General features: G+C 35.4%; 1 protein-coding gene across 2 annotated transcripts; it reads left to right on the forward strand.

Moving 5' to 3' along the window:
• The first annotated feature begins 13,822 nt into the window (after positions 1-13,822).
• LOC106076934 (acetylcholine-binding protein-like) lies at positions 13,823-20,126 on the forward strand. Of its 2 annotated transcripts, none has more exons than XM_013237741.2 (3): positions 13,823-13,981; positions 15,243-15,478; positions 18,582-19,286. In XM_013237741.2, exons 1-3 carry the CDS (start codon positions 13,933-13,935, stop codon positions 18,975-18,977), a joined length of 681 nt encoding a protein of 226 aa, XP_013093195.2. In that variant the 5' UTR covers positions 13,823-13,932; the 3' UTR covers positions 18,978-19,286. The 2 variants fall into 2 exon arrangements, with proteins under 2 accessions (XP_013093195.2, XP_013093197.2); XM_013237743.2 differs by lacking the exon at positions 13,823-13,981 and adding an exon at positions 14,143-14,203 and having other exon boundaries at positions 18,582-20,126.
• The last annotated feature ends 719 nt before the right edge of the window (positions 20,127-20,845 follow it).

The following is a 20,845-nucleotide window of genomic DNA, read 5'->3' on the forward strand; positions in this document are numbered from 1 at the left end:
AAAGCCTAATTTTTGGGGAAAAATTAAAATTTGGGAATCTTTTTTTTTTTGTTTTTATGAAATATCATTGACAAAGACGCTATTAACGTTTTCTATTTATATAAATAAGGCATTAAAAGTAATTTTGGTTTTACATAGAAATGTGCAAAATAAAAATGTTAAAATTTTATTCAAAAAGAGAAATATTAATATTTTTTGTGTGTAATTTTTTTAAATATAGAAACATATGAACGTATTATTATTTTTACACCACTTTGACATTTCATTTTGATAAAAGTTTTTTTTTGTTCAAAAATATTCAAAATTTTGTTATATAAACATCTACAGAGTTCTCTTTGTCATTGTACTACGGAAATTTAAAACGGAAAGGTCAACTACTGAAAGAAAGATAACTCTTGGAAAAGATGTCATCTATTTTTAATTTGTATAGAATTTACTAAAATTTAAATCGCAAAGGTCAACTCGAGTATTTTGTATTATACACTATATTTTCTTTTTTAAATACTGTTTTAAGCCACAGAAAATGTTTCATTTAATATGGTAATTTGTAGTTTGAAACAATATTTGTAGAAAAAAGTTTATTGTTATTGTAGATTTACATCTTTGAAAGCTATCGAAAATTATGTTTAATTAACAAAAATATTCTAAGTTAACATAAGTTGTTTGGCTGTTTACTAGAGCATCAGCCTATAGAACCTAAAATAGCAGGTTCAAATCCTAGTAAGAGCATTTTTTTTTTGTCATCACTTTTAAAAAAAATTGAAAAACTTTATTTTAGATAACCAAAAAAATGACGATACTTTAAATATTTATTTATATATGTATAAATTAATATCTAAATATGTGCTACTAGAAGCCCCTTGCTCCCATAACCTATAATCATCCAAGATCATCTGCAAGGCTGCAGGTGTTTATTTTCGGAGTTTTCTCTCCTAGATGAAGTGCTATCCCTAGCTAACGAGTTTCATTTACCCGGGTTTGGAAATAGAGCGCCCTATACTCGCATTTTGCAATCATTTCCCTGAATTTCTGAGATGTTTTTAGTAAATATTCTAACCACTGGAATACTTCACCTCATCTTCCATAACTGTAAACCAGTTGGTCCACAACTGTTTATTTGCTATTCACAGCTAACTCTTACATCTAAGGGACTTTTTTCTATCCGCAACCTGAGGACGCGCTTGGTAGAAGGTGCTAGCTCCCCATAGAAAAAGGATAGAAATCCCTCAACATGAGATGGCTTTCAGATGATGCACTAGGGAGGTATCCCTAGAGAAAATTGAGTTTTAGGTCTAGGATATCGATTTTTAACTAACAACATAATTAAGTAGATCAATCATTTTTCTTTACATTACAATCATTTTTATTGCTTAAATCTGTGTCTAAAACATGTTTTTAAAAATGTTTTTGTAAGGTCTATGAGACAAAATCTTAATAAAATTTATACTTTAAACTCATTTTTTTTTCTCAAAATGTTAGTTTTTGCACATGTCATTGTGCTTTACTAAAAATTTCTCCTAAACTACTAGATAGATTTTGATGAAATTTGAAACACTTCTTAAGGACATCATTAACGTTACTCGTAAAATGATTTTTTTTCAATATTTTATTTACTTTTTTTTTTAAAATATTTTTAATTAATATTTATCCTGTTTTTTTAGGTCTAAAAAATACAAAAAATTCAAAAATTTTTTAAAAATTTAACATACTTAAATCCTTAATCCTGACGTTGTATCAATTTAGAGGATCCTTTTTTCTTATCTTCTAATTCAATTTCATGTATTTCTGATCAATAGTTTTTACAAAATTCAGACTTTTAATTTGTATACAATAAACAAAATGGCCGCCGTTACCATGGCAACCATCATTCAAAAAACTTTTTTGTAGCAATATTTATTTTAGAATATCATTATATGTTACCATAACAAATTTCAAAGGCCTAGCTTCAGAAATAACAAAAATAAGATTTTCAGGGATACTTCCCCTTTAATTACTTCATAATAAAGAAAATTCAATTTTATGTTTCAAATACACGAAAAATGGTTTTAGAGCCTTTGCAAAGCTTAACATGTAAGAAATGCTAATAGTTTTATTCAAAATCTTCTTTACATGACACATTTTTTAATTTTTACTTATAGCAAAGCGAATTTTGACACATTTTGTGGTTGAAACATGGCTTTATTTGATTGTTTTAATATGAGAAAGTAGATAGCTTTACATTACAGCCGGAACATTTTTTATACACCAAGCACGTTGGCGTGTTAAATCGATTGTGAGAAATAGAACATCTGTTTAATTCTCTTCAAGTTTCAACATTTAAATTCAACATTATTTAGCTTTCCCGGTTCAATAACGCAATTGCTTTCGGCACGGTATCATTGACGTTGTTTCCAGCAAAGAAAACCCCCAATATACAAAAATGATGCAAAATGTCAAAAGAAAACGATGAAAATGACACAATTATCTTAACACAGCAAGGTCATTTTCTAATGACAAGCAGAATAAAAAAAAATAATTAAAAAAAAAAACAACCAAGTTTCAGTAAGGGGGAAAACCTCCACATTGACATCCATATATTTCTATAATAAAAGAATAATTTCCCTTTTTTTTAAAAATCAAACAAAAGTTATTATGTTATTAATTTAATTAAAATAGTTTGTTCATTCCTTTAAATAAACTCGTGTTTTTCTTTGAAAATAAATAATTAATTAAAATTTTAGCTTGATACGAAAATGGGAAGTTGGATAAATAACGTGTTCAAATTTGTATTAGACACACGGTGAGCTGATAATACAAAATATTTTTATTTTCTTGAATGAAATGTGTGTTCATTTTTCACTTTTTGAAAACGTTATGACACGACAGATGTCACAGTTTCCTGTTTATGTGCATGTCTGGGTCAAACTAATAAAGCCTAATTTTTGGGGAAAAATTAAAATTTGGGAATCTTTTTTTTTTTGTTTTTATGAAATATCATTGACAAAGACGCTATTAACGTTTTCTATTTATATAAATAAGGCATTAAAAGTAATTTTGGTTTTACATAGAAATGTGCAAAATAAAAATGTTAAAATTTTATTCAAAAAGAGAAATATTAATATTTTTTGTGTGTAATTTTTTTAAATATAGAAACATATGAACGTATTATTATTTTTACACCACTTTGACATTTCATTTTGATAAAAGTTTTTTTTTGTTCAAAAATATTCAAAATTTTGTTATATAAACATCTACAGAGTTCTCTTTGTCATTGTACTACGGAAATTTAAAACGGAAAGGTCAACTACTGAAAGAAAGATAACTCTTGGAAAAGATGTCATCTATTTTTAATTTGTATAGAATTTACTAAAATTTAAATCGCAAAGGTCAACTCGAGTATTTTGTATTATACACTATATTTTCTTTTTTAAATACTGTTTTAAGCCACAGAAAATGTTTCATTTAATATGGTAATTTGTAGTTTGAAACAATATTTGTAGAAAAGTGTTTATTGTATTTGTAGATTTACATCTTTGAAAGCTATTGAAAATTATGTTTAATGAACAAAAATATTCTAAATTTACATAAGCTGTTTCGCGGTTTACTAGTGCATCAGCCGATAGAACCTAAAATAGCAGGTTCAAATCCCAGTAAGAGCTTTTTTTTTTCTTTTGTCATAATTTGTAAACAAAAATGAAAAACGACTATGGCTCATTTCGTAGAACTCTTTTTCATGTGACCGTGGAGCCCTTGTTTGGAGTGACAATAACGTCCACACATATATCTCAGGTCAAGTTCTGTCAATTGTTAACATTGGTAATCCTTTATTTTTTGTGGATTTTTTAATGGAAAAGCAGATTATAATAGATATACTTTGTTTTGTCATAGAAACTGGCATTTTACGTATTTTTTTATAATTCAAATTTTTCAATAGAGTAAATTAATGTAAAGTAATGTGAAGTATAATGTAATGTAAAGTAATGTAAAGTATAATGTAATGTAAAGTAATGTAAAGTAATGTAAAGTATAATGTTATGTAAAGTAATGTAAAGTAATGTTAAGTAGAATGTAATGTGAAGTAATGTAAAGTATAATGTAATGTCAAGTATTGTAAAGTATAATGTAATTTAAAGTAATGTTTAGTATAATGTAATGTAAAGTATTGTAATGTAAAATGTAATGTAAAGTAATGTAAAGTATAATGTAATGTAAAGTAATTTAAAGTATAATGTAATGTAAAGTAATGTAAAGTATAATGTAATGTAAAGTAATGTAAAGTATAATGTAAAGTATAATGTAATGTAAAGTATTATGTAATGTAAAGTAATGTAAAGTATAATGCAATGTAAAGTAATGTAAAGTATAATGTAATATAAAGTAATGTAAAGTATAATGTAATGTAAAGTAATGTAAAGTATATTGTAATGTAAAGTAATGTAATGTATAATGTAATGTATAGTAATGTAAAGTATAATGCAATGTAAAGTAATGTAAAGTATAATGTAATATAAAGTAATGTAAAGTATAATGTAATGTAAAGTAATGTAAAGTATAATGTAATGTAAAGTAATGTAAAGTATAATGTAATGTAAAGTAATGGTATAATGCAATGTAAAGTAATGTAAAGTATAATGTAATATAAAGTAATGTAAAGTATAATGTAATGTAAAGTAATGTAAAGTATAATGTAATGTAAAGTAATGTAAAGTATAATGTAATGTAAAGTAATGTAAAATATAATGTAATGTAAATTAATGTAAAGTATAATGTAATGTTAAGTAATGTAAAGTATCATGTAATGTAAAGTAATGTAAGTATAATGCAATGTAAATTAATGCAAAGTATAATGTAATGTAAAGTAATGTAAAGATGTAATATATATATTAACAAAACTGTGTTTTTTTTCTTCTATAATCAATTTGTTTTTAACTCAAACTGTCTCAAACTATTTTTAAAAAACATTGCAACCATAAAATTATTACGTTATTTATGTATTTATACATTTAATTAGAATTAAATTTATATTTACAAATAATATGTTTACATAGACAAAGTCTTTTTTAACGCCATGAAGTTACATGGCTTAATGACTTTAAAGAAACATTATGTAAATGCACCACTATTTACCCGACCTAAGTGCAATAAAGAGTAGCTCATGCGCCATTTTGCCCTCACTGGCATAGATGAAAGTAGTTGTCAGCAGATGGCCTCTGAGACAGACATTTGTAGAGCTCTCACAAAGGCTGCGGGACAATATTTGAGACTCTAAGAAAAGCCATTATTAAAGACCGGAAGACGGAAAGAAAACTTAAACAGACCGCCAGCGGACAACGGCTTTGTCTGCACGAAATTCGGGAAAATATTCAGGTCGCTACTGGGTCTGCGTAGTCATGTGAAACACTGCACTCATCCCTAATCTTAAAGACATTGACATAAATCAATGATAACCAAAATACGGCCAGCGGACCAGAACCGGCCTGCAACGTGGGTACTTCCGGCCCGCAGAATTGTCAGCACAAAGTGTAGAAAATCGCTCCTTTTAAAAAAAAAAGTTGAAAATGTATCTTTACCTTCGGTAGGGCCCTCTCTATTGCTCTGATGTTTTTTTTTTTTTTTTTTTTTTGAGTTTATGAAATGAGACTCTGAATCTACCTTTAAAAGTGAAAGTATCTTTATTTGTTTGTGGAACATGATAATAAGCCAACATTGTTTTATCAGAAACAACAACATACAAACAGCATTATAAAACAAATATAGGGGCGCGGTGGCTGAGTGGTTAAGCGCTTGGCTTCCGAACCTGGGGTCCTGAGTTCGAATCTCGGTGAATACTTCAATTTTCAAATTCGGGATTTTTATGGAGCCCCTGAGTCCAACCAGCTCTAATGGGTACCTGACTTTACTTAGGAAAAGTAAAGGCGGTTGGTCGTTGTGCTGGCTACATCACACCCTGCTCGTTAACCTTTGGCCATAGAAACAGATGACCTTAACATCATCTGACCCATAGATCGCAAGGTCTGAAAGGGGAAACTTTACTTTTAACTTATAAAACAAATATGGTGGCATTCGTGGTTTTAGCCGCGAAAAATTGTTACCTACGGCTAGAGATTGGAGGACCGATGGTAATATTTATCGACAAAAGATATTATTATTATTATAGCTTTTATATAGCGCTACTTTCATGCTTATAGCATGCTCAGAGCGCTTTTGGTCCAATCTCATTTGTGGACCAGTTGGGGGGAGGGGGTATCTAGAAGTTGGTTTTCCGTGCTGCCTTTAGGTGCTCAGTAAATACAACTCTGCCCGAGTCGAACCTCGAGCCCCCTTCTAAGTAGCTAGGCCAAGCCAAGTTCAAGCGCACTTGGCCTCTCGACCACGCTTCCCACAAGATACAAGAAAATAATTTAGCTAGAATGTAGATCACATTTTAAGTAGAGAAATGAAATTTTTGTTAGACAATGAAAACTTTTCTTGTTCTCTAATGAGTCTCTCTTGATTTTTCTGACTGGATGCTGCTCAAAGCTTTAAGGATGTAAAAAACAATACAGTGACAACAAACTTTTATCAAGTTGCTACGTCCGTCTGTCTGTCTGGAAAAAAGTTTGAACACAAACTCAGACCAGTATTTATGTGATGCTGTGAAGAACTGTGTTGAAAGTGTTGGGTTGGCATGGAACAAGATGGTGAGCGTTAAAAACTTATGGAGCCCGTCATGAGAAAAACAGATTTTTAAAAAATAAATTAAAAAACGATATCCAAACCATAAACTTTTAACCTTGAAAGTTTGCTTAAAGATGCATAATCAAACATAACATCATAATATAAGAAGTATAAATTACATCAATGCCAGAGGTCATAACCAGGGGTGCAGTTATTAAATATCCACCATTTGAGGGGGGCTTGACCTCCTTAGGGGCCCCTGCATTTTTGCAAAATAATTAATTCTTAATGTAAAAAGCATTCATTTGAACTTAATAGGGCCATTTCTCTCAATCAGATGTTCCTTCTATCAGATCACATGTTCGAATTTATTTGTTTCCAAAAGCACTAAAAAAAATAATAGGAAAGGTTGTCGTCACAACATGTAAATTAGGAAGGTCACTCTAGAGCGCTTTGTTGACCCATAACCTTATCAGATTTGCATTCGTCTGTGTCGTCTGCGACAAGAATTTTTTTTCCCGACAAATGCAAGTGACATTTTATTTTGTTGAAACCTCAGCACTAGTAACTATAGGTCAAAACAGTGGAGTATCTTTGTGTAGCTACCAAGAAGTTGCAGTATATTATTATTGAATAGAAGTCATTTTATCTTCTTAAGTCGGATTGAATTCAATCTGTATCATTTATGTTTGTCACGTGTTAAGTATATCTCTGTGACTAAGCGAAGGAAAGGCTTGCAAGGTGGTCAAAGAAAGCGCTTCAGGGACACCCTCAAAGCTTCTCTGAAGGTGTTCAGCATAGACCCAGGCACCTGGGAGCCAGAGGCACATGACAGAGCATCATGGCGTCGCGCTGTGAAAACTGGCGCACAGGTTGCTGAGGAAAAGAGAACAACGCTGGCAGAAAAAAAAACGCCAGAGAAGAAAAGCAAGGCCCACAACACTAGCTCCAGCTGGAAAAACCTGCCCAGTGTGCTGGCGAACATTCCGGTCTCACCAGCCACATGAGGAGGCATAGAACCCCAGTGCAAAGCCCTCAGCCCCCCTGGATGACAAAGTGGTCATCATCGAACCAAGATGGACAAACTATATATTTTATATATATATATACAATTTCGCCCGTTTCTTCTACCTGACAACACAAGAATTAATACAAAAAAAACAACAATTAGTTAATTAACCTTTATTAATTAATTATTTTCTTTGATGTATCTTGAACTAGAGGAAGAAATCGTACTTGACAGATGTGGTGGTATAAGTGAATTAGTTCCCTTGAGGAATCCGAAGACCTGAGTGAAATTTTTTTCATGCATTTAAAAAACGATTATGTAAACATTCACCAAGATACCCCCTTCTTTCCTCCCCCTTTCACAACTGGTCCAGACTAGTGATAGGCTCGTAACGCTGCCTGGTCGTGCGGTTTGCGCGCTGGACTGTCGTTCGGATTTATCGACGGTCGAGGGTTCAAACCCTGGCCGCTCCCATCCCCCGTCGTCCTGCAGGAGGTTTGGACTAGGAAGTAAACTATCTTCAACTCTGAAGGAACATCCGAAACATGTAAAACATTTTACAAACATTTTTTTTACGCATTGAGAAAGCTAAAAAAAAATTTTTAAAAATGGTAAAAATACACAGATTGATATGTCTAGGTCAACCTTACATGTAATAACAAGATTTACCAAAACTAATTAATACAATTACACTTAATATAAGATTTTTATTGTTTTAAAAAGTAATAATTTTTTTAAAAATATTTTTCTTGTTGTATTATTGAGCTGAGTTTGAAAGAGTTAAACTGATAGAAAATATATTCAACACTGTGTTTCTTCAGTGTTTTTAGGTAGAGCAGGGGTTCTCAACCTGTGGGTCGCGACCCCCTTGGGGGTCAAATAACGATTTGCCAGGGGTCGCCTAAGACCATCGAAAATTGTCTACTCCTCTATTGCTGTATGTGTGTGTGTGTGTGAAAGGGGGGGGGGGTCGCGTCAGAGTAGTGGATTGTAAAAAGGGGTCGCCGAGCATAAAAAGTTGAGAACCGCTGATGTAGAGCCATAGAGACACTTCTGAACTCGCGTAGGTCTCGTGATTTGTGGAGACAAAACTACTCTCCAAAACAAAATCGTTACATCAAATTTAAATTTAAAAAAATATTTAGGTCGCCGTTTTGTAGCCGAGGCTAAATGTCAGATTTAAGCATGCGCATTCAACATGTCACATCGTGAGTGCCCCAACCTTTAACCTTTAGGTGAGGTCAGGACACCTCGACCAGTGACAACTACGTGAGACTAAAGCACCGACATCAACGCCTTGTGCGCATGCGCGTATGTCAGAGGTGGAAATACAAGTCGTATCTATTTGATTGAATGGCAAAATCTAACTTTAGAACCAACAGTGACGTCATGATGCTGTGATCCAACGGTGACGTCATGATGCTGTGATCCAACGGTGACGTCATGATGCTGTGAAAACTGGCGCACAAATCGGAAAGGACAAAGAGACCAGCGCTGGCTGAAGAAAAGCTTCAGAGAAAACAAAAATCAAAGACAAAGACACAAGCACCAGCTGCCGAACATTCCGGGCCCTCATGGTTCTCACCAGCCATACGAGGAGGCACAGTGCTAAGTAATTAATTAACTAATACGCTAATTTTGTTTTGATGGATTCATGTCTTGTCAGGTAAAACGAATAATTACGTAAAGTTTAAACTTGATCCGAGACTGGGAAATAGGGAAAAAAAAACATGTTCAAACTTTTTTAGCAGACAGTCAGATAAACAGAGTTGATATAAGCTTTGCAAAAATCTATATCAAATAAATTATAAATAAATTATGGCTTTTATATAGCGCTACTTTCATGCTTATAGCATGCTCAGAGCGCTTTGGTGCCATCTCAGTTTTTGTCCAGTAAGGGGGGGGGGGTATCTAGGAGAAGGTTTTTCCATGCTGCCTTCAGGCGCTCAGTAAACACAACTCTGCCCGAGTCGCGTGTCGAACCTCGAGCCCCATTCGTAGGTAGCCAAGCCAAGTTCAGCTGAACTTAGCCTCTCGACCACTATTGGTAGTTAATGACCTTGTTTGGTGTCTCAAACAAGGGAAAGAAATAGTACTTGACTGAAGTGGTGGTATGCGCTCAATTAGTCCCCTTTTAAATTAGGCTATTATAAATGCTTTTTTAAATAGTTAGTCTAGATCTATTACAAATTTAATTACATCACTGTTCCAAACTAACTGACACGAGTACGCTTAGTAAAAGCTTTTTGTTTTTAAGTATTTTTATATTTTTCTTTCAAGTTTATACTTTTAGAGTAGTATCTCCGGCATCCTGCGCATATTGCATGCCGTAATGGTGTAATGATCTAAGGTCAAGGTAAGGCGGAAGTAGAGGAAATCTTTCGAGAGAGGAGAACGAATAGAGTACTTCTGATCTTGCCGTTGATTATTTATCTCGTGGAAGGCTATCTTTATTTGTCGATCCGTCTTTCCTGAATTTGGTGGCACCATTTTTATTCTAATAAACGCTGACTTCGACTCTCCTCTGGACATGAGTAATATCACCTATAGAAATTTTAATCCCGGTTATAAGTTTTAGGTTATAAATTGTGGCTTTGAATAAAGAAGAAAGAAGTGTACAGCATTGGCCTAGAAATTACAAACGCTTTACAGCAATACGAATTGATGGGTCGTCTTCTGTACCTAAAAACAATTTCTGCATTAGCTCTATATCTATATCTATATCTATATCTATATATATATACATGTATATATATATATATATATATATTGTTATAAACCTGGTGGTGGCACAGATGGGGGGTGGTGGTGTGAGTGTAGTCAGCCGACGCAAATCGACCCCAGGCCAGCGCTAGACGAGCGGTCAACCGTGACGAGTTACGACGGTCAGCCGAGACGAGTGTCAACTGTCAAGTACAGTCAAGAGGAACGGCTTCTTGATCTTGGTCTGCGATCGAGTCCGACACAACGAGCCCAGTGTGTGAAGTCAGTCCTGAACTGTTGAACCCAGTGCAAGCCCGGAACGAGACGGAGAGGCCAGTGCAAGAGTTGATACGGCGGAACGGTGTTATCGGCGAGATATTTGTACAGTGTACGTGTTGCCAATAGTACAGTATTGGCTGTTATTTATTCAACTATTAAAGTGTTACGTTACTTTGGAGCCCTGAGTTTTCAAGTTCTTTAAGTTGGTGGTGTATGGTGCAGTTTGCAGAGAGCCTGGATAGTGAGATTCGTAACAATATGTATATGTGTTGGTTGTTAGACAGAGTTTAGCTTTTGTGTGATATGCAGTAAAGCTGATTAAAGTTTATGTGTTTGATCTAGTGGTTTCATTGTTCTATTTCGTTAACTAAGGCTGAACCAGGGACACCTAGAGACCGTAGCGAGACCTAAGGTAGATTCTATCGAGTTATAAGTAGATAGAGCTATATAATAGGAAAGCTGTGACAATATATATATATATATATTTTCAATGACATTGACTTTTTAATATGATGTTTCAGGTAAATAAAACTAAGTGAAATATTCTTGGTATCCTACTTTTGCAATTATTAGAGGAGGAAAAGACCAGGGCAATCAGTGACCGGGGAAATGAAATGACCAAAGATGAAGTGACCGGGGATGAAATGACCAAAGATGTAGTGACCGGGGATGAAGTGACCGGAATGAAATGACCAAAGATGAAGTGACCGGGGATGAAATGACCAAAGATGAAGTGACCGGGGATGAAATGACCAAAAATGAAGTGACCGGGGATGAAATGACCAAAGATGTAGTGACCGGGGATGAAGTGACCGGGGATGAAATGACCAAAGATGAAGTGACAGGAGATGAAATGACCGGGGTTGAAGTGACCAGGGATGAAATGACCAGGAACCTAACCTTGAACTGGTTTAGGTTACATGACATTAAAAAAATAGCTTTTTAACATTAATACAATTATATTGTTTTCTAAATTTACAGCCTTAATTTAGTTACGTATAATTATGTGTTATATATACATGTTCTATATATTTTGTATGAATGGTAATCTGTAAATCAATTTAATGTCACATTTTTATCCCTACCCAATATGTAGGGTGTACATGTTAAACGTCCATTTTTCTAGAAAAATATGAGCATAAATGTGTTTAAACTAAAATAATGTATATATCTTTTGAAAACGGTTTTAGATCTTGTGTCAAAAAAAAACAACTTTTTTTTTCTTACATCTGTATTGCTGAGTTAATTAAGTTCTGTCATACTAGCTATTACATTTACAAAAAAAAAAAATTACTTTTTTTTTTAAAGATAAAAATCTATTTAGTATGCATATAAGTGAAATATAATTTAAAAACAACAATGAATTAGTTATATTCATGGAGCACCGAAGAAATTGATTCCCATACCTTTTCATTCTTTCTTGAGAATTAGTTTCCTTTGATGCTTTTAAACAAAATAATGAATTACCAGTAAGTATTTGTCTAATTGGTTACTTTTTTTAAATTTATTCATGTCTTGTCTATGTCAATGAATAATTGTGACAAGTTTCAGCTTGATCCGAGAATTGATGTGGGAGAAATAACGTGTACATACTTTTTAACAGACAGAGTGAGCTGATATAAGCTTGGTAAATATTAAATCCTGCTCATGAAACTCTTCTTGTTCAATCCATAAATTAAAGTGTTTGGATATTATGTTCTTTGAGGCGCGGTGGCGGAGTGGTATAGCGCTTAATATCCGAATCGAGGGGTTCTGAGTTCGAATCCTGGGAAAGACTGGGATTTTAGTTTTGGGATCCTTAGAGCGCCTGACATTAGTTGGGGTAAAGTAAATGCGATTGAACGTTGTGCCGACCACATGGCACCCTCATTAACTGCGGACCACAGAAACAGATGACCTTTACATCAACTGCTCAAGATACGCTGACATATAGGCCCTATTATCACAAGTCTATAACACATATATCCTAATTAAGGCTTGCTGGCTTGAGTGGTGTAGTGTAACTGAGTTGATTTTCTGCGTGCGTCCAGCGTGTCTGAAGGTCATGGCCATTGTGTGTGTTTCATGTCCAGTGTGTGTGTGTGTATAGACTGCATCAGTGATATGCCAGACGTGCTGGTTTCATTCACTGTTTACTATAGTCTAATTTTGTCGAATAAAGCCATGGTATTGGTATTCTAGTCGTTATCATTTCATTACAAATAGTAAATCTCTTGGTGTCACAACCGGGGTGTTCCGGGATTCGAACTTTGGTGAACACTCGGATTTTTAAATGTAGCATTTTGAGGATGCCATTGAGTCCACCAACCTGTAATGCATATATCTCAAACTAAAGGCGTCTGGTCGTTGAGGTAGCCCCGTGACACCCCCTCCCCCATCAATATGCTTTGATCAAATATAAAGTTGACCCTTGCACCATCAGCCCTTTAGATCGCATGATCAGAAGTTGGTATTTTAGTTATGATTATTTTCTCGAGTGCATATTTGGGTCAGCACAATTTTTTTTCTCCCAAACAGTAACTGGTGAACTTTACCCCCTTCAGGGCCGGCCTAAGGTATTGGTAAACTAGGCTGCCGCATTATGCCTCCGTTTAATGGGGACATTTTTAAGAGAAAAAAAAAACGCTGAACCTGTTCCCACTGGTATTGTTGGAGTACACTAGGTTTTTTTTTTTTAAATAAATTACGTAATTTTATTTTTTCGATGTTTAGTTTTTTGTTGTTTTTTTGTTTTGTTTTTATTATTCTATATCATTTAAGGCCACCATTTATATACCACTGCGACAGGCTTACCAGTTCCACAATTTTGACCTATAAAAACATAATCACACTTGTATCCCTGCTTGTCGTCTGCGACAAGAAAATAGTTCCCCGAAATGCATGTGGCATTTATGTTTTTTTTGAAACCTCATCGTTGATGGATGTGTGTGTGTGTGTGAGCTTGTGTGTGTGTGTGTGGGCGTGTATATGTGTGTGTGAGCGTGTATGTGTGTGAGCGTGTGTGTGTGTGAGCGTATATGTGTGTGTATGTGAGCGTGTATGTGTGTGAGCGTGTATGTGTGTGTGTGAGCGTGTATGTGTGTGTGCGTGTGTGTGTGTGTGTGAGCGTGTGTGCGCGCGTGTGTGTGTGAGCGTATGTACGCGTGTGTGTGTGAGCGTGTGTATGCGCGCGTGTGTGTGAGTGTGTGTGTGAGCATGTGTGTGCGCTAGTGTGTGTGAGCGTGTGTATATTTACCAACTGCTTACGCTAGCTTGAGGCTAGTAACCGGTGATCAACTCTCTGACAGACATTTGAGTTCTAAAAGATGGCCATCCTTTTGTGTATTTTGGTGCTATTAACTATTGGTGTCAGCGGTTAGTATACTTTTTTTTTAGCTTAGCTTGCGAAGTGCCAAGGTGATAAATCATAGAGCTGGCAAATTTAGAGATTAAAGTTCGAATCCGAATGAAGGATAGATTTTCAAACAGAGAATTTTTAGGACGTTTAGGGGTTTCTTTCAACTATTGCGTGCCTGGCACTTTTTGGCAATGTTTGGCCGTTGTACTGACCACGTTTTATGCTGACCATAAACATAGGTAACCATTATGTGACCTTTCATATTGAAAATATTACATAAATTCTGAGGCTTGGAGGCGTGGTGGCTGAGTGTTAAAGCGCTTGGCTTCTAAACTGGAGTGTCCCGGGTTCGAATCCTGGCGAAGATGGGATTTTTAATTCGGGATCTGTAGGGCGCCTCTGATTCCACCCAACTCTAATGAGTATCTCACATTAGTTGGGGAAAATTAAAGGTGATTGGTCTTTGTGCTGGCCACATGACACCCTCGTTAACCATGGGGACAAGAAACTGATGACCTTTACATCATCTGCGCTATAGATCGCAAGGTCTGGAAGGGGAACTTTACTTTTACTGTAAGGTTACTATTTTATCAGTGACAATGACTTTTACTGTAAGGTTACTATTTTATCAGTGACAATGACTTTTACTGTAAGGTTACTATTTTATCAGTGACAATGACTTCAAGTGAGACCAAGTTTTGGCCTGAACACCGAAACTTGGCGTGGCAACCGAGAACCTATGTCAGGGGAGACCAATAGCTTGTTGCCACGTTACATGTCTGACGTACAGACCTTCGTCGTGGCAGTGAGGTATTGTTCTTTACTACCCGTTGATGGCGAAGCTGCAAATCACTGTTGAGACTTACTAAAACGGTTTGGCTCAGTTCAAGCCCTAGTTCAGCTGAAACGATACACATATGTTATGTTTGTGTTTCCAGACTCTCTAGGGTTAATGTCACGCTCTGATATATTATACCATATAGATTTGTTGTGTTTGTGTTTTCAGTATCTCAAGGGTTAATGTCACGCTGTCGTGTATTGTGGTATATAGATATGTTATTTTGTTTTTTCAGCATCTCAAGGGTTAATGTCACGCTCTGATATATTATACCATATAGATTTGTTGTGTTTGTGTTTCCAGCATCTCAAGGGTTAATGTCACGCTCTGATATATTATACCATATAGATTTGTTGTGTTTGTGTTTTCAGTATCTCAAGGGTTAATGTCACGCTGTTGTATATGTTGCGGCTTTTAGATTTGTTATTTTGTGTTTTCAGCATCTCAAGGGTTAATGACGCGAGCTGATGTACTGAAACGTTTTATAGAGCCGACCAATCCAAACGTCATTCCTCTAGACAGTGATACGCCCCTGGACGTCTCTCTGAGCGTGAAGCTGCTAAACATCGAAGGCGTCAACGAGGACGAAGAACAGGTGGAACTGACTCTTTGGTTGGGCATGCGATGGAATGTCCCGGTGTTTGGCTGGAAAGAAGATGTGGCTACGTTTGACGAGGTGAATTATTGAGCTAGTAACTTGTTTAAAGATGTAGCCAGAAGGTGAATCATCGATCTAGTAATTTGTTTAAGGATGTAGCCACGAGGTGAATCATTGATCTAGTAATTTGTTTAAAGATGTAGCCACTAGTTTAATTAGGGGTCTAGTAACTTGTTTAAAGATGTAGCCACTAGTTTAATTAGGGGTCTAGTAACTTGTTTAAAGATGTAGCCACTAGTTTAATTAGGGGTCTAGTAACTTGTTTAAAGATGTAGCCACTAGTTTAATTAGGGGTCTAGTAACTTGTTTAAAGATGTAGCCACTAGTTTAATTAGGGGTCTAGTAACTTGTTTAAAGATGTAGCCACTAGTTTAATTAGGGGTCTAGTAACTTGTTTAAAGATGTAGCCACTAGTTTAATTAGGGGTCTAGTAATTTGTTAAAAGATGTAGCCACTAGTTTAATTAGGGGTCTAGTAATTTGTTTAAAGATGTAGCCACTAGTTTAATTAGGGGTCTAGTAATTTGCCACGAGGTGAATCACTAATCCAGTAATTTGTTTAAAGATGTAGCCACGAGGTGAATCACTAATCCAGTAATTTGTTTAAAGATGTGGCTACGAGGTGAATCATTGATCAATTACCTTGTTTAAAGATGTAGCCACTAGTTTGATTAGGGGTCTAGTAATTTGTTTAAAGATGTAGCCACTAGTTTAATTATGGGTATAGTAACTTAATTATAGATATAGCTACTAGTTAAATTAGGGGTCTAGTAATTTGTTTAATCATGTAGCCACGAGGTGAATCATTGATCAATTACCTTGTTTAAAGTTAAAGCCACTGGTTTAATTAGGGGTTTAGTAATTTGTTTAATGGTGTAGCCACTAGTTTAATTAGGGGTCTAGTAATTTATTTAAAGATGTAGCCACGAGGTGAATCATTGATCAATTACCTAGTTTAAAGTTAGAGCCACTGGTTTAATTAGGGGTCTAGTAATTAGTTTAAAGGTGTAGCCACTAGTTTAATTAGGGGTCTAGTAATTTGTTTAAAGATGTAGTCACGAGGCGAATCATTGATCAATTACCTTGTTTAAAGTTAGAGCCACTGGTTTAATTAGGGGTCTAGTAATTTGTTTAAAGGTGTAGCCACTAGTTTAATTAGGGGTCTAGTAATTTGTTTAAAGATGTAGCCACGAGGTGAATCATTGATCAATTATCTTGTTTAAAGATATAGCCACTGGTTTAATTAAGTGTTTAGTAATTTGTTTAAAGATGTAGCCACTGGTTTAATTAGGGGTCTAGTAATTTGTTTAAAGATGTAGCCACGAGGTGAATCATTGATCAATTATCTTGTTTAAAGATTTAGCCACTGGTTTAATTAAGTGTTTAGTAATTTGTTTAAAGATGTAGCCACTGGTTTAATTAGGGGTCTAGTAATTTGTTTAAAGATGTAGCCACGAGGTGAATCATTGATCAATTATCTTGTTTAAAGATTTAGCCACTGGTTTAATTAAGTGTTTAGTAATTTGTTTAAAGATGTAGCCACTGGTTTAATTAGGGGTCTAGTAATTTGTTTAAAGATGTAGCCACGAGGTGAATCATTGATCAATTATCTTGTTTAAAGATTTAGCCACTGGTTTAATTAAGTGTTTAGTAATTTGTTTAAAGATGTAGCCACTGGTTTAATTAGGGGTCTAGTAACTTGTTTAAAGATGTAGCCACGAGGTGAATCATTGATCAATTTTCTTGTTTAAAGATGTAGCCACTGGTTTAATTAAATGTCTAGTAATTTGTTTAAAGATGTAGCCACTGGTTTAATTAGGGGTCTAGTAATTTGTTTAAAGATGTAGCCACGAGGTGAATCATTGATCAATTTTCTTGTTTAAAGATGTAGCCACTGGTTTAATTAGGGGTCTAGTAATTTGTTTAAAGATGTAGCCACTGGTTTAATTAGGTGCTTAGTAATTTGTTTAAAGATGTAGCCACTGGTTTAATTAAGTGTCTAGTAATTTGTTTAAGGATGTTGCCAGACGTTAGTTAAACTTGATGTAAACTGTAAACTATGGACCGTCCAGATTAATCCTTGAGCTGAAAGTGCTCACAAATTAGTCGTTATGTTTTTGTTTTTTTTGGGGGGGGGGGGGAGGAGGATATATTATAAAGGAAAAAAAAAGCGATATAATTTCAACTTGTTTTTTCTATTATCTCCCCTCTTTTAATCAAACAGAAACAAAAGACAAATGCTATATAGCACTATTAGGAATTCAGCGCGAAAAGTTATTCGTTTCCTAGAAAGGGAAAGTTGACATTGGAGACAGTCACGTGGCTATTCAAAAACAAGACTGGGAATTTAGGTAGTGAAACGAAAAAGCAATAGAAGAATAGACCAAAACAACCCATTTTTTCGCTGGTCTTAGGCGACCCCTGGCAAATCGTCAATCGACACCCAAGGGGGTCGTGACCCACAGGTTGAGAACCCCCTGCTCTAGAGTAAGGTCGACTTTAGTTTCTGAAGTAGATATTAAGATGATACGACATTCGACGATTTTTTAACTGCCTGTTTGACATCGTTTATCAGCTTCGGCTACCTTTATTTTTTTTTAACCTTTTCGCCTGTGTTACTTCGTTAGTTGAGTGTTACCTCCATTTAGCCTTATCAGCTTAACTCTTTCTCTCCTAACTGACGATACCAGCGTTGATTCCCACCAGAATGTGGTAAATGATTACGGAGAGAAAGAGTTAAGACACAGCGATATTCAGTTTTATGTGTTAATACCAATAGTTCAAGTTATTTTGTTTGTTTGTAAACTATTTGACATATTTCGGATGTTCCGAGTTGAAGAATAGTTTACTTCCTAGTCCAAACCTCCCGCAGGACGACGTGGGATGGGAGCGGGCTGGGTTTGAACCCAGGACCATCGATAAATCCAAACGACAGTCCAGCGCGCAAACCGCACGACCAGTCAGCCACCCATTTTAATAAACGTAGCCAACAGTAACATTAACTCTTTTTCTCCTAACTGACGATACCAAAGTTGATTCCCAACAAAATGTGGTAAATAATTACGGAGAGAAAGAGTTAACACTATTGCCTGCTGCTTTGTTTTTTTGGTTTTTTTTTTTAGATCAGCGTGCCAGCGAGTTTGGTTTGGGTTCCAGACCTCACCATCCTAAACAGTATCTCGTACCCGGATCTGCTGGTGGCCGACAGGGTCGTTGTTGGATCCGACGGAGCCGTCACCTTCGTACCCAGCCTAAAGGTCAAGGTCAAGTGTCAAAACCTTCGCCACTTTCAGGGCGCCACTTGCCGACTGAGGGCCGGGTCGTGGACGCACTCCACCAAAGATGTGACGCTTTCCATCCCCGAGGGCGCCGACCCCTTGGAGTACTTTCAGAGCGAGAAGTACAGTGTCCAGGTTGTTAGCCAGACGGTCAAGGACGAGAAGTACAGCTGTTGTAAGAATACATATGATGAGCTCAGCCTCGTTTTCACTGTCAGGGACAAGTCTTTGAATGATTAAAATACACCAAGGGTTCATATGCTTAGATCTAATCAGTTTAAAGGTTTCCTTATAAATAACCTTCAAATAGACAACAAAAATTGAATATAGACAGATTTATCTTTCATAGCTTAAAGTATCATCTACTCTGAAAATGGCAACTGATAACCGTTAAATTTTATGCTTCTTTTAAGCCCCTCTCAAAAAAAATAAATCTGTTCATTAAAATTTATCCATAAGGTATACGACACACAACTAAATATTCACATTCCAGATGGCGAAAATTGTACAAGGAAAAATCTTTTACATTTCTTTAAATATACACGATAATAATGTAATGCTCTCGTCATCAATCTCCGGCGGATTAAGTGCAGGGTTGCTTTTATCAGACCTAATAAAATGAAGGTCTTATAGATCTAGTGTTGCTTTTATTTTACCGCTCACTAATTTAATAGTTCACTAATTTGAGAGTTCACTAATTTAATAGTTCACTAATTTGAGAGTTCACTAATTTAATGGTTCACTAATTTGGTGTACTTCACTAATTTATTTATCCAGATTCTAGTTGCATACTCAAGAATGTAATAGTTCACTAATTTAGTAGTTCACTAATTTAGTAGTTCACTAATTTCGTAGTTCACTAATTTAGTAGTTCATCTATTTAGTTGTTCACTAATTTATTTATCCAGATTCTACTTGCATATTCAAGAATTGTAGTCTATTTACTAGATTAGTGACTTAGATGTTTATATAGTCATAAACGGTCATCTGATCAATAAAGCAAAAGATATTCTCTTCAACGACTAAAAGTAGCCAATGGTCATTTTAGTGCTTCTTAGTAGGGTCTTTTTTTTTTATAAAGATATTATGTTTTTTTTAGCGAGAAAATATTTATTCTTGGACGTTTGTTTTGCTGCATAAAGCGACTGGCTACCTACTACCTGTGAACTGTTTACTTCCAATACCAACGTAGACCAGATATTTTTTAATTTGAACGTGACTGGAGATGAGTTTGCTGATCAGACCAAGGGCATCCTACCAGATACCCCCTTCTCCTGTTTCATTACAGTTAATAAATTAATTATACTCTAGTCTACAGTATAGGCTCGGGGTTTTTCCGTTAAAGACGCTACGTCATTATTTTGTAAATAGTTTAGTGGAAACTTAAACTTTATGTTAAGAAATTGGTTTATAGAATATGTTTACCAAATTGTTTGCAATGTTCAATTAAACAGACTCTATATATAGCACATCGTTGGTGATTATTTGTATTGCTTTTATGTCTAATTCCTTACATATAGCGAAGCCCAGTAGCATCTGGGCATGAATAGATCGATCGTTCGAAATACGTTACGAACTATGGGAAACAGATATCCGTTATGGTTTCAATGTAAATGCGACAAAGGGAGATAACAGTGTTTTACTTTTACCTCAGAACGAGACAGCTGGAGGTCACTCACAATGTCCGCGGGATACACATTTGAGACCAAAAGAAAATCCGCTGCCGAGGACAGACGCAGAAGGCGAAAACAAAATCTAAATCGACCACCTGCGGACAATAGTTATGCTTGCCCTTGGTGTGGCAAAATATGTAGGTCACAGCTGGGGCCGCGCAGCAACGGGAAATACTGCATTCCTCACTAAACTTCGGAATCAAAGACAAGCCTTGTATACCTATCCTTTAGTCTGTTGTATCATGGGGTCAGCATGTAAGATTCATCGACCGTCTTTCTCCATTCCTCATAGTCTTTTACCTTAGTTAGAACCTCTTTCAATGGCTGGTCCGTCCATTTCTTTAGGTTGACTTAAATTCTGCCGAGTCACTGGTTTTCCTGGCTAGCTCAGGCAACCCATTCCATGCTCTAATAGCACTAGGGAAGAAGGAGTGT

The sequence above is a fragment of the Biomphalaria glabrata genome, chromosome 7, assembly GCF_947242115.1.
Source record: "Biomphalaria glabrata chromosome 7, xgBioGlab47.1, whole genome shotgun sequence".
Taxonomy (NCBI): Eukaryota; Metazoa; Mollusca; class Gastropoda; family Planorbidae; genus Biomphalaria; species Biomphalaria glabrata.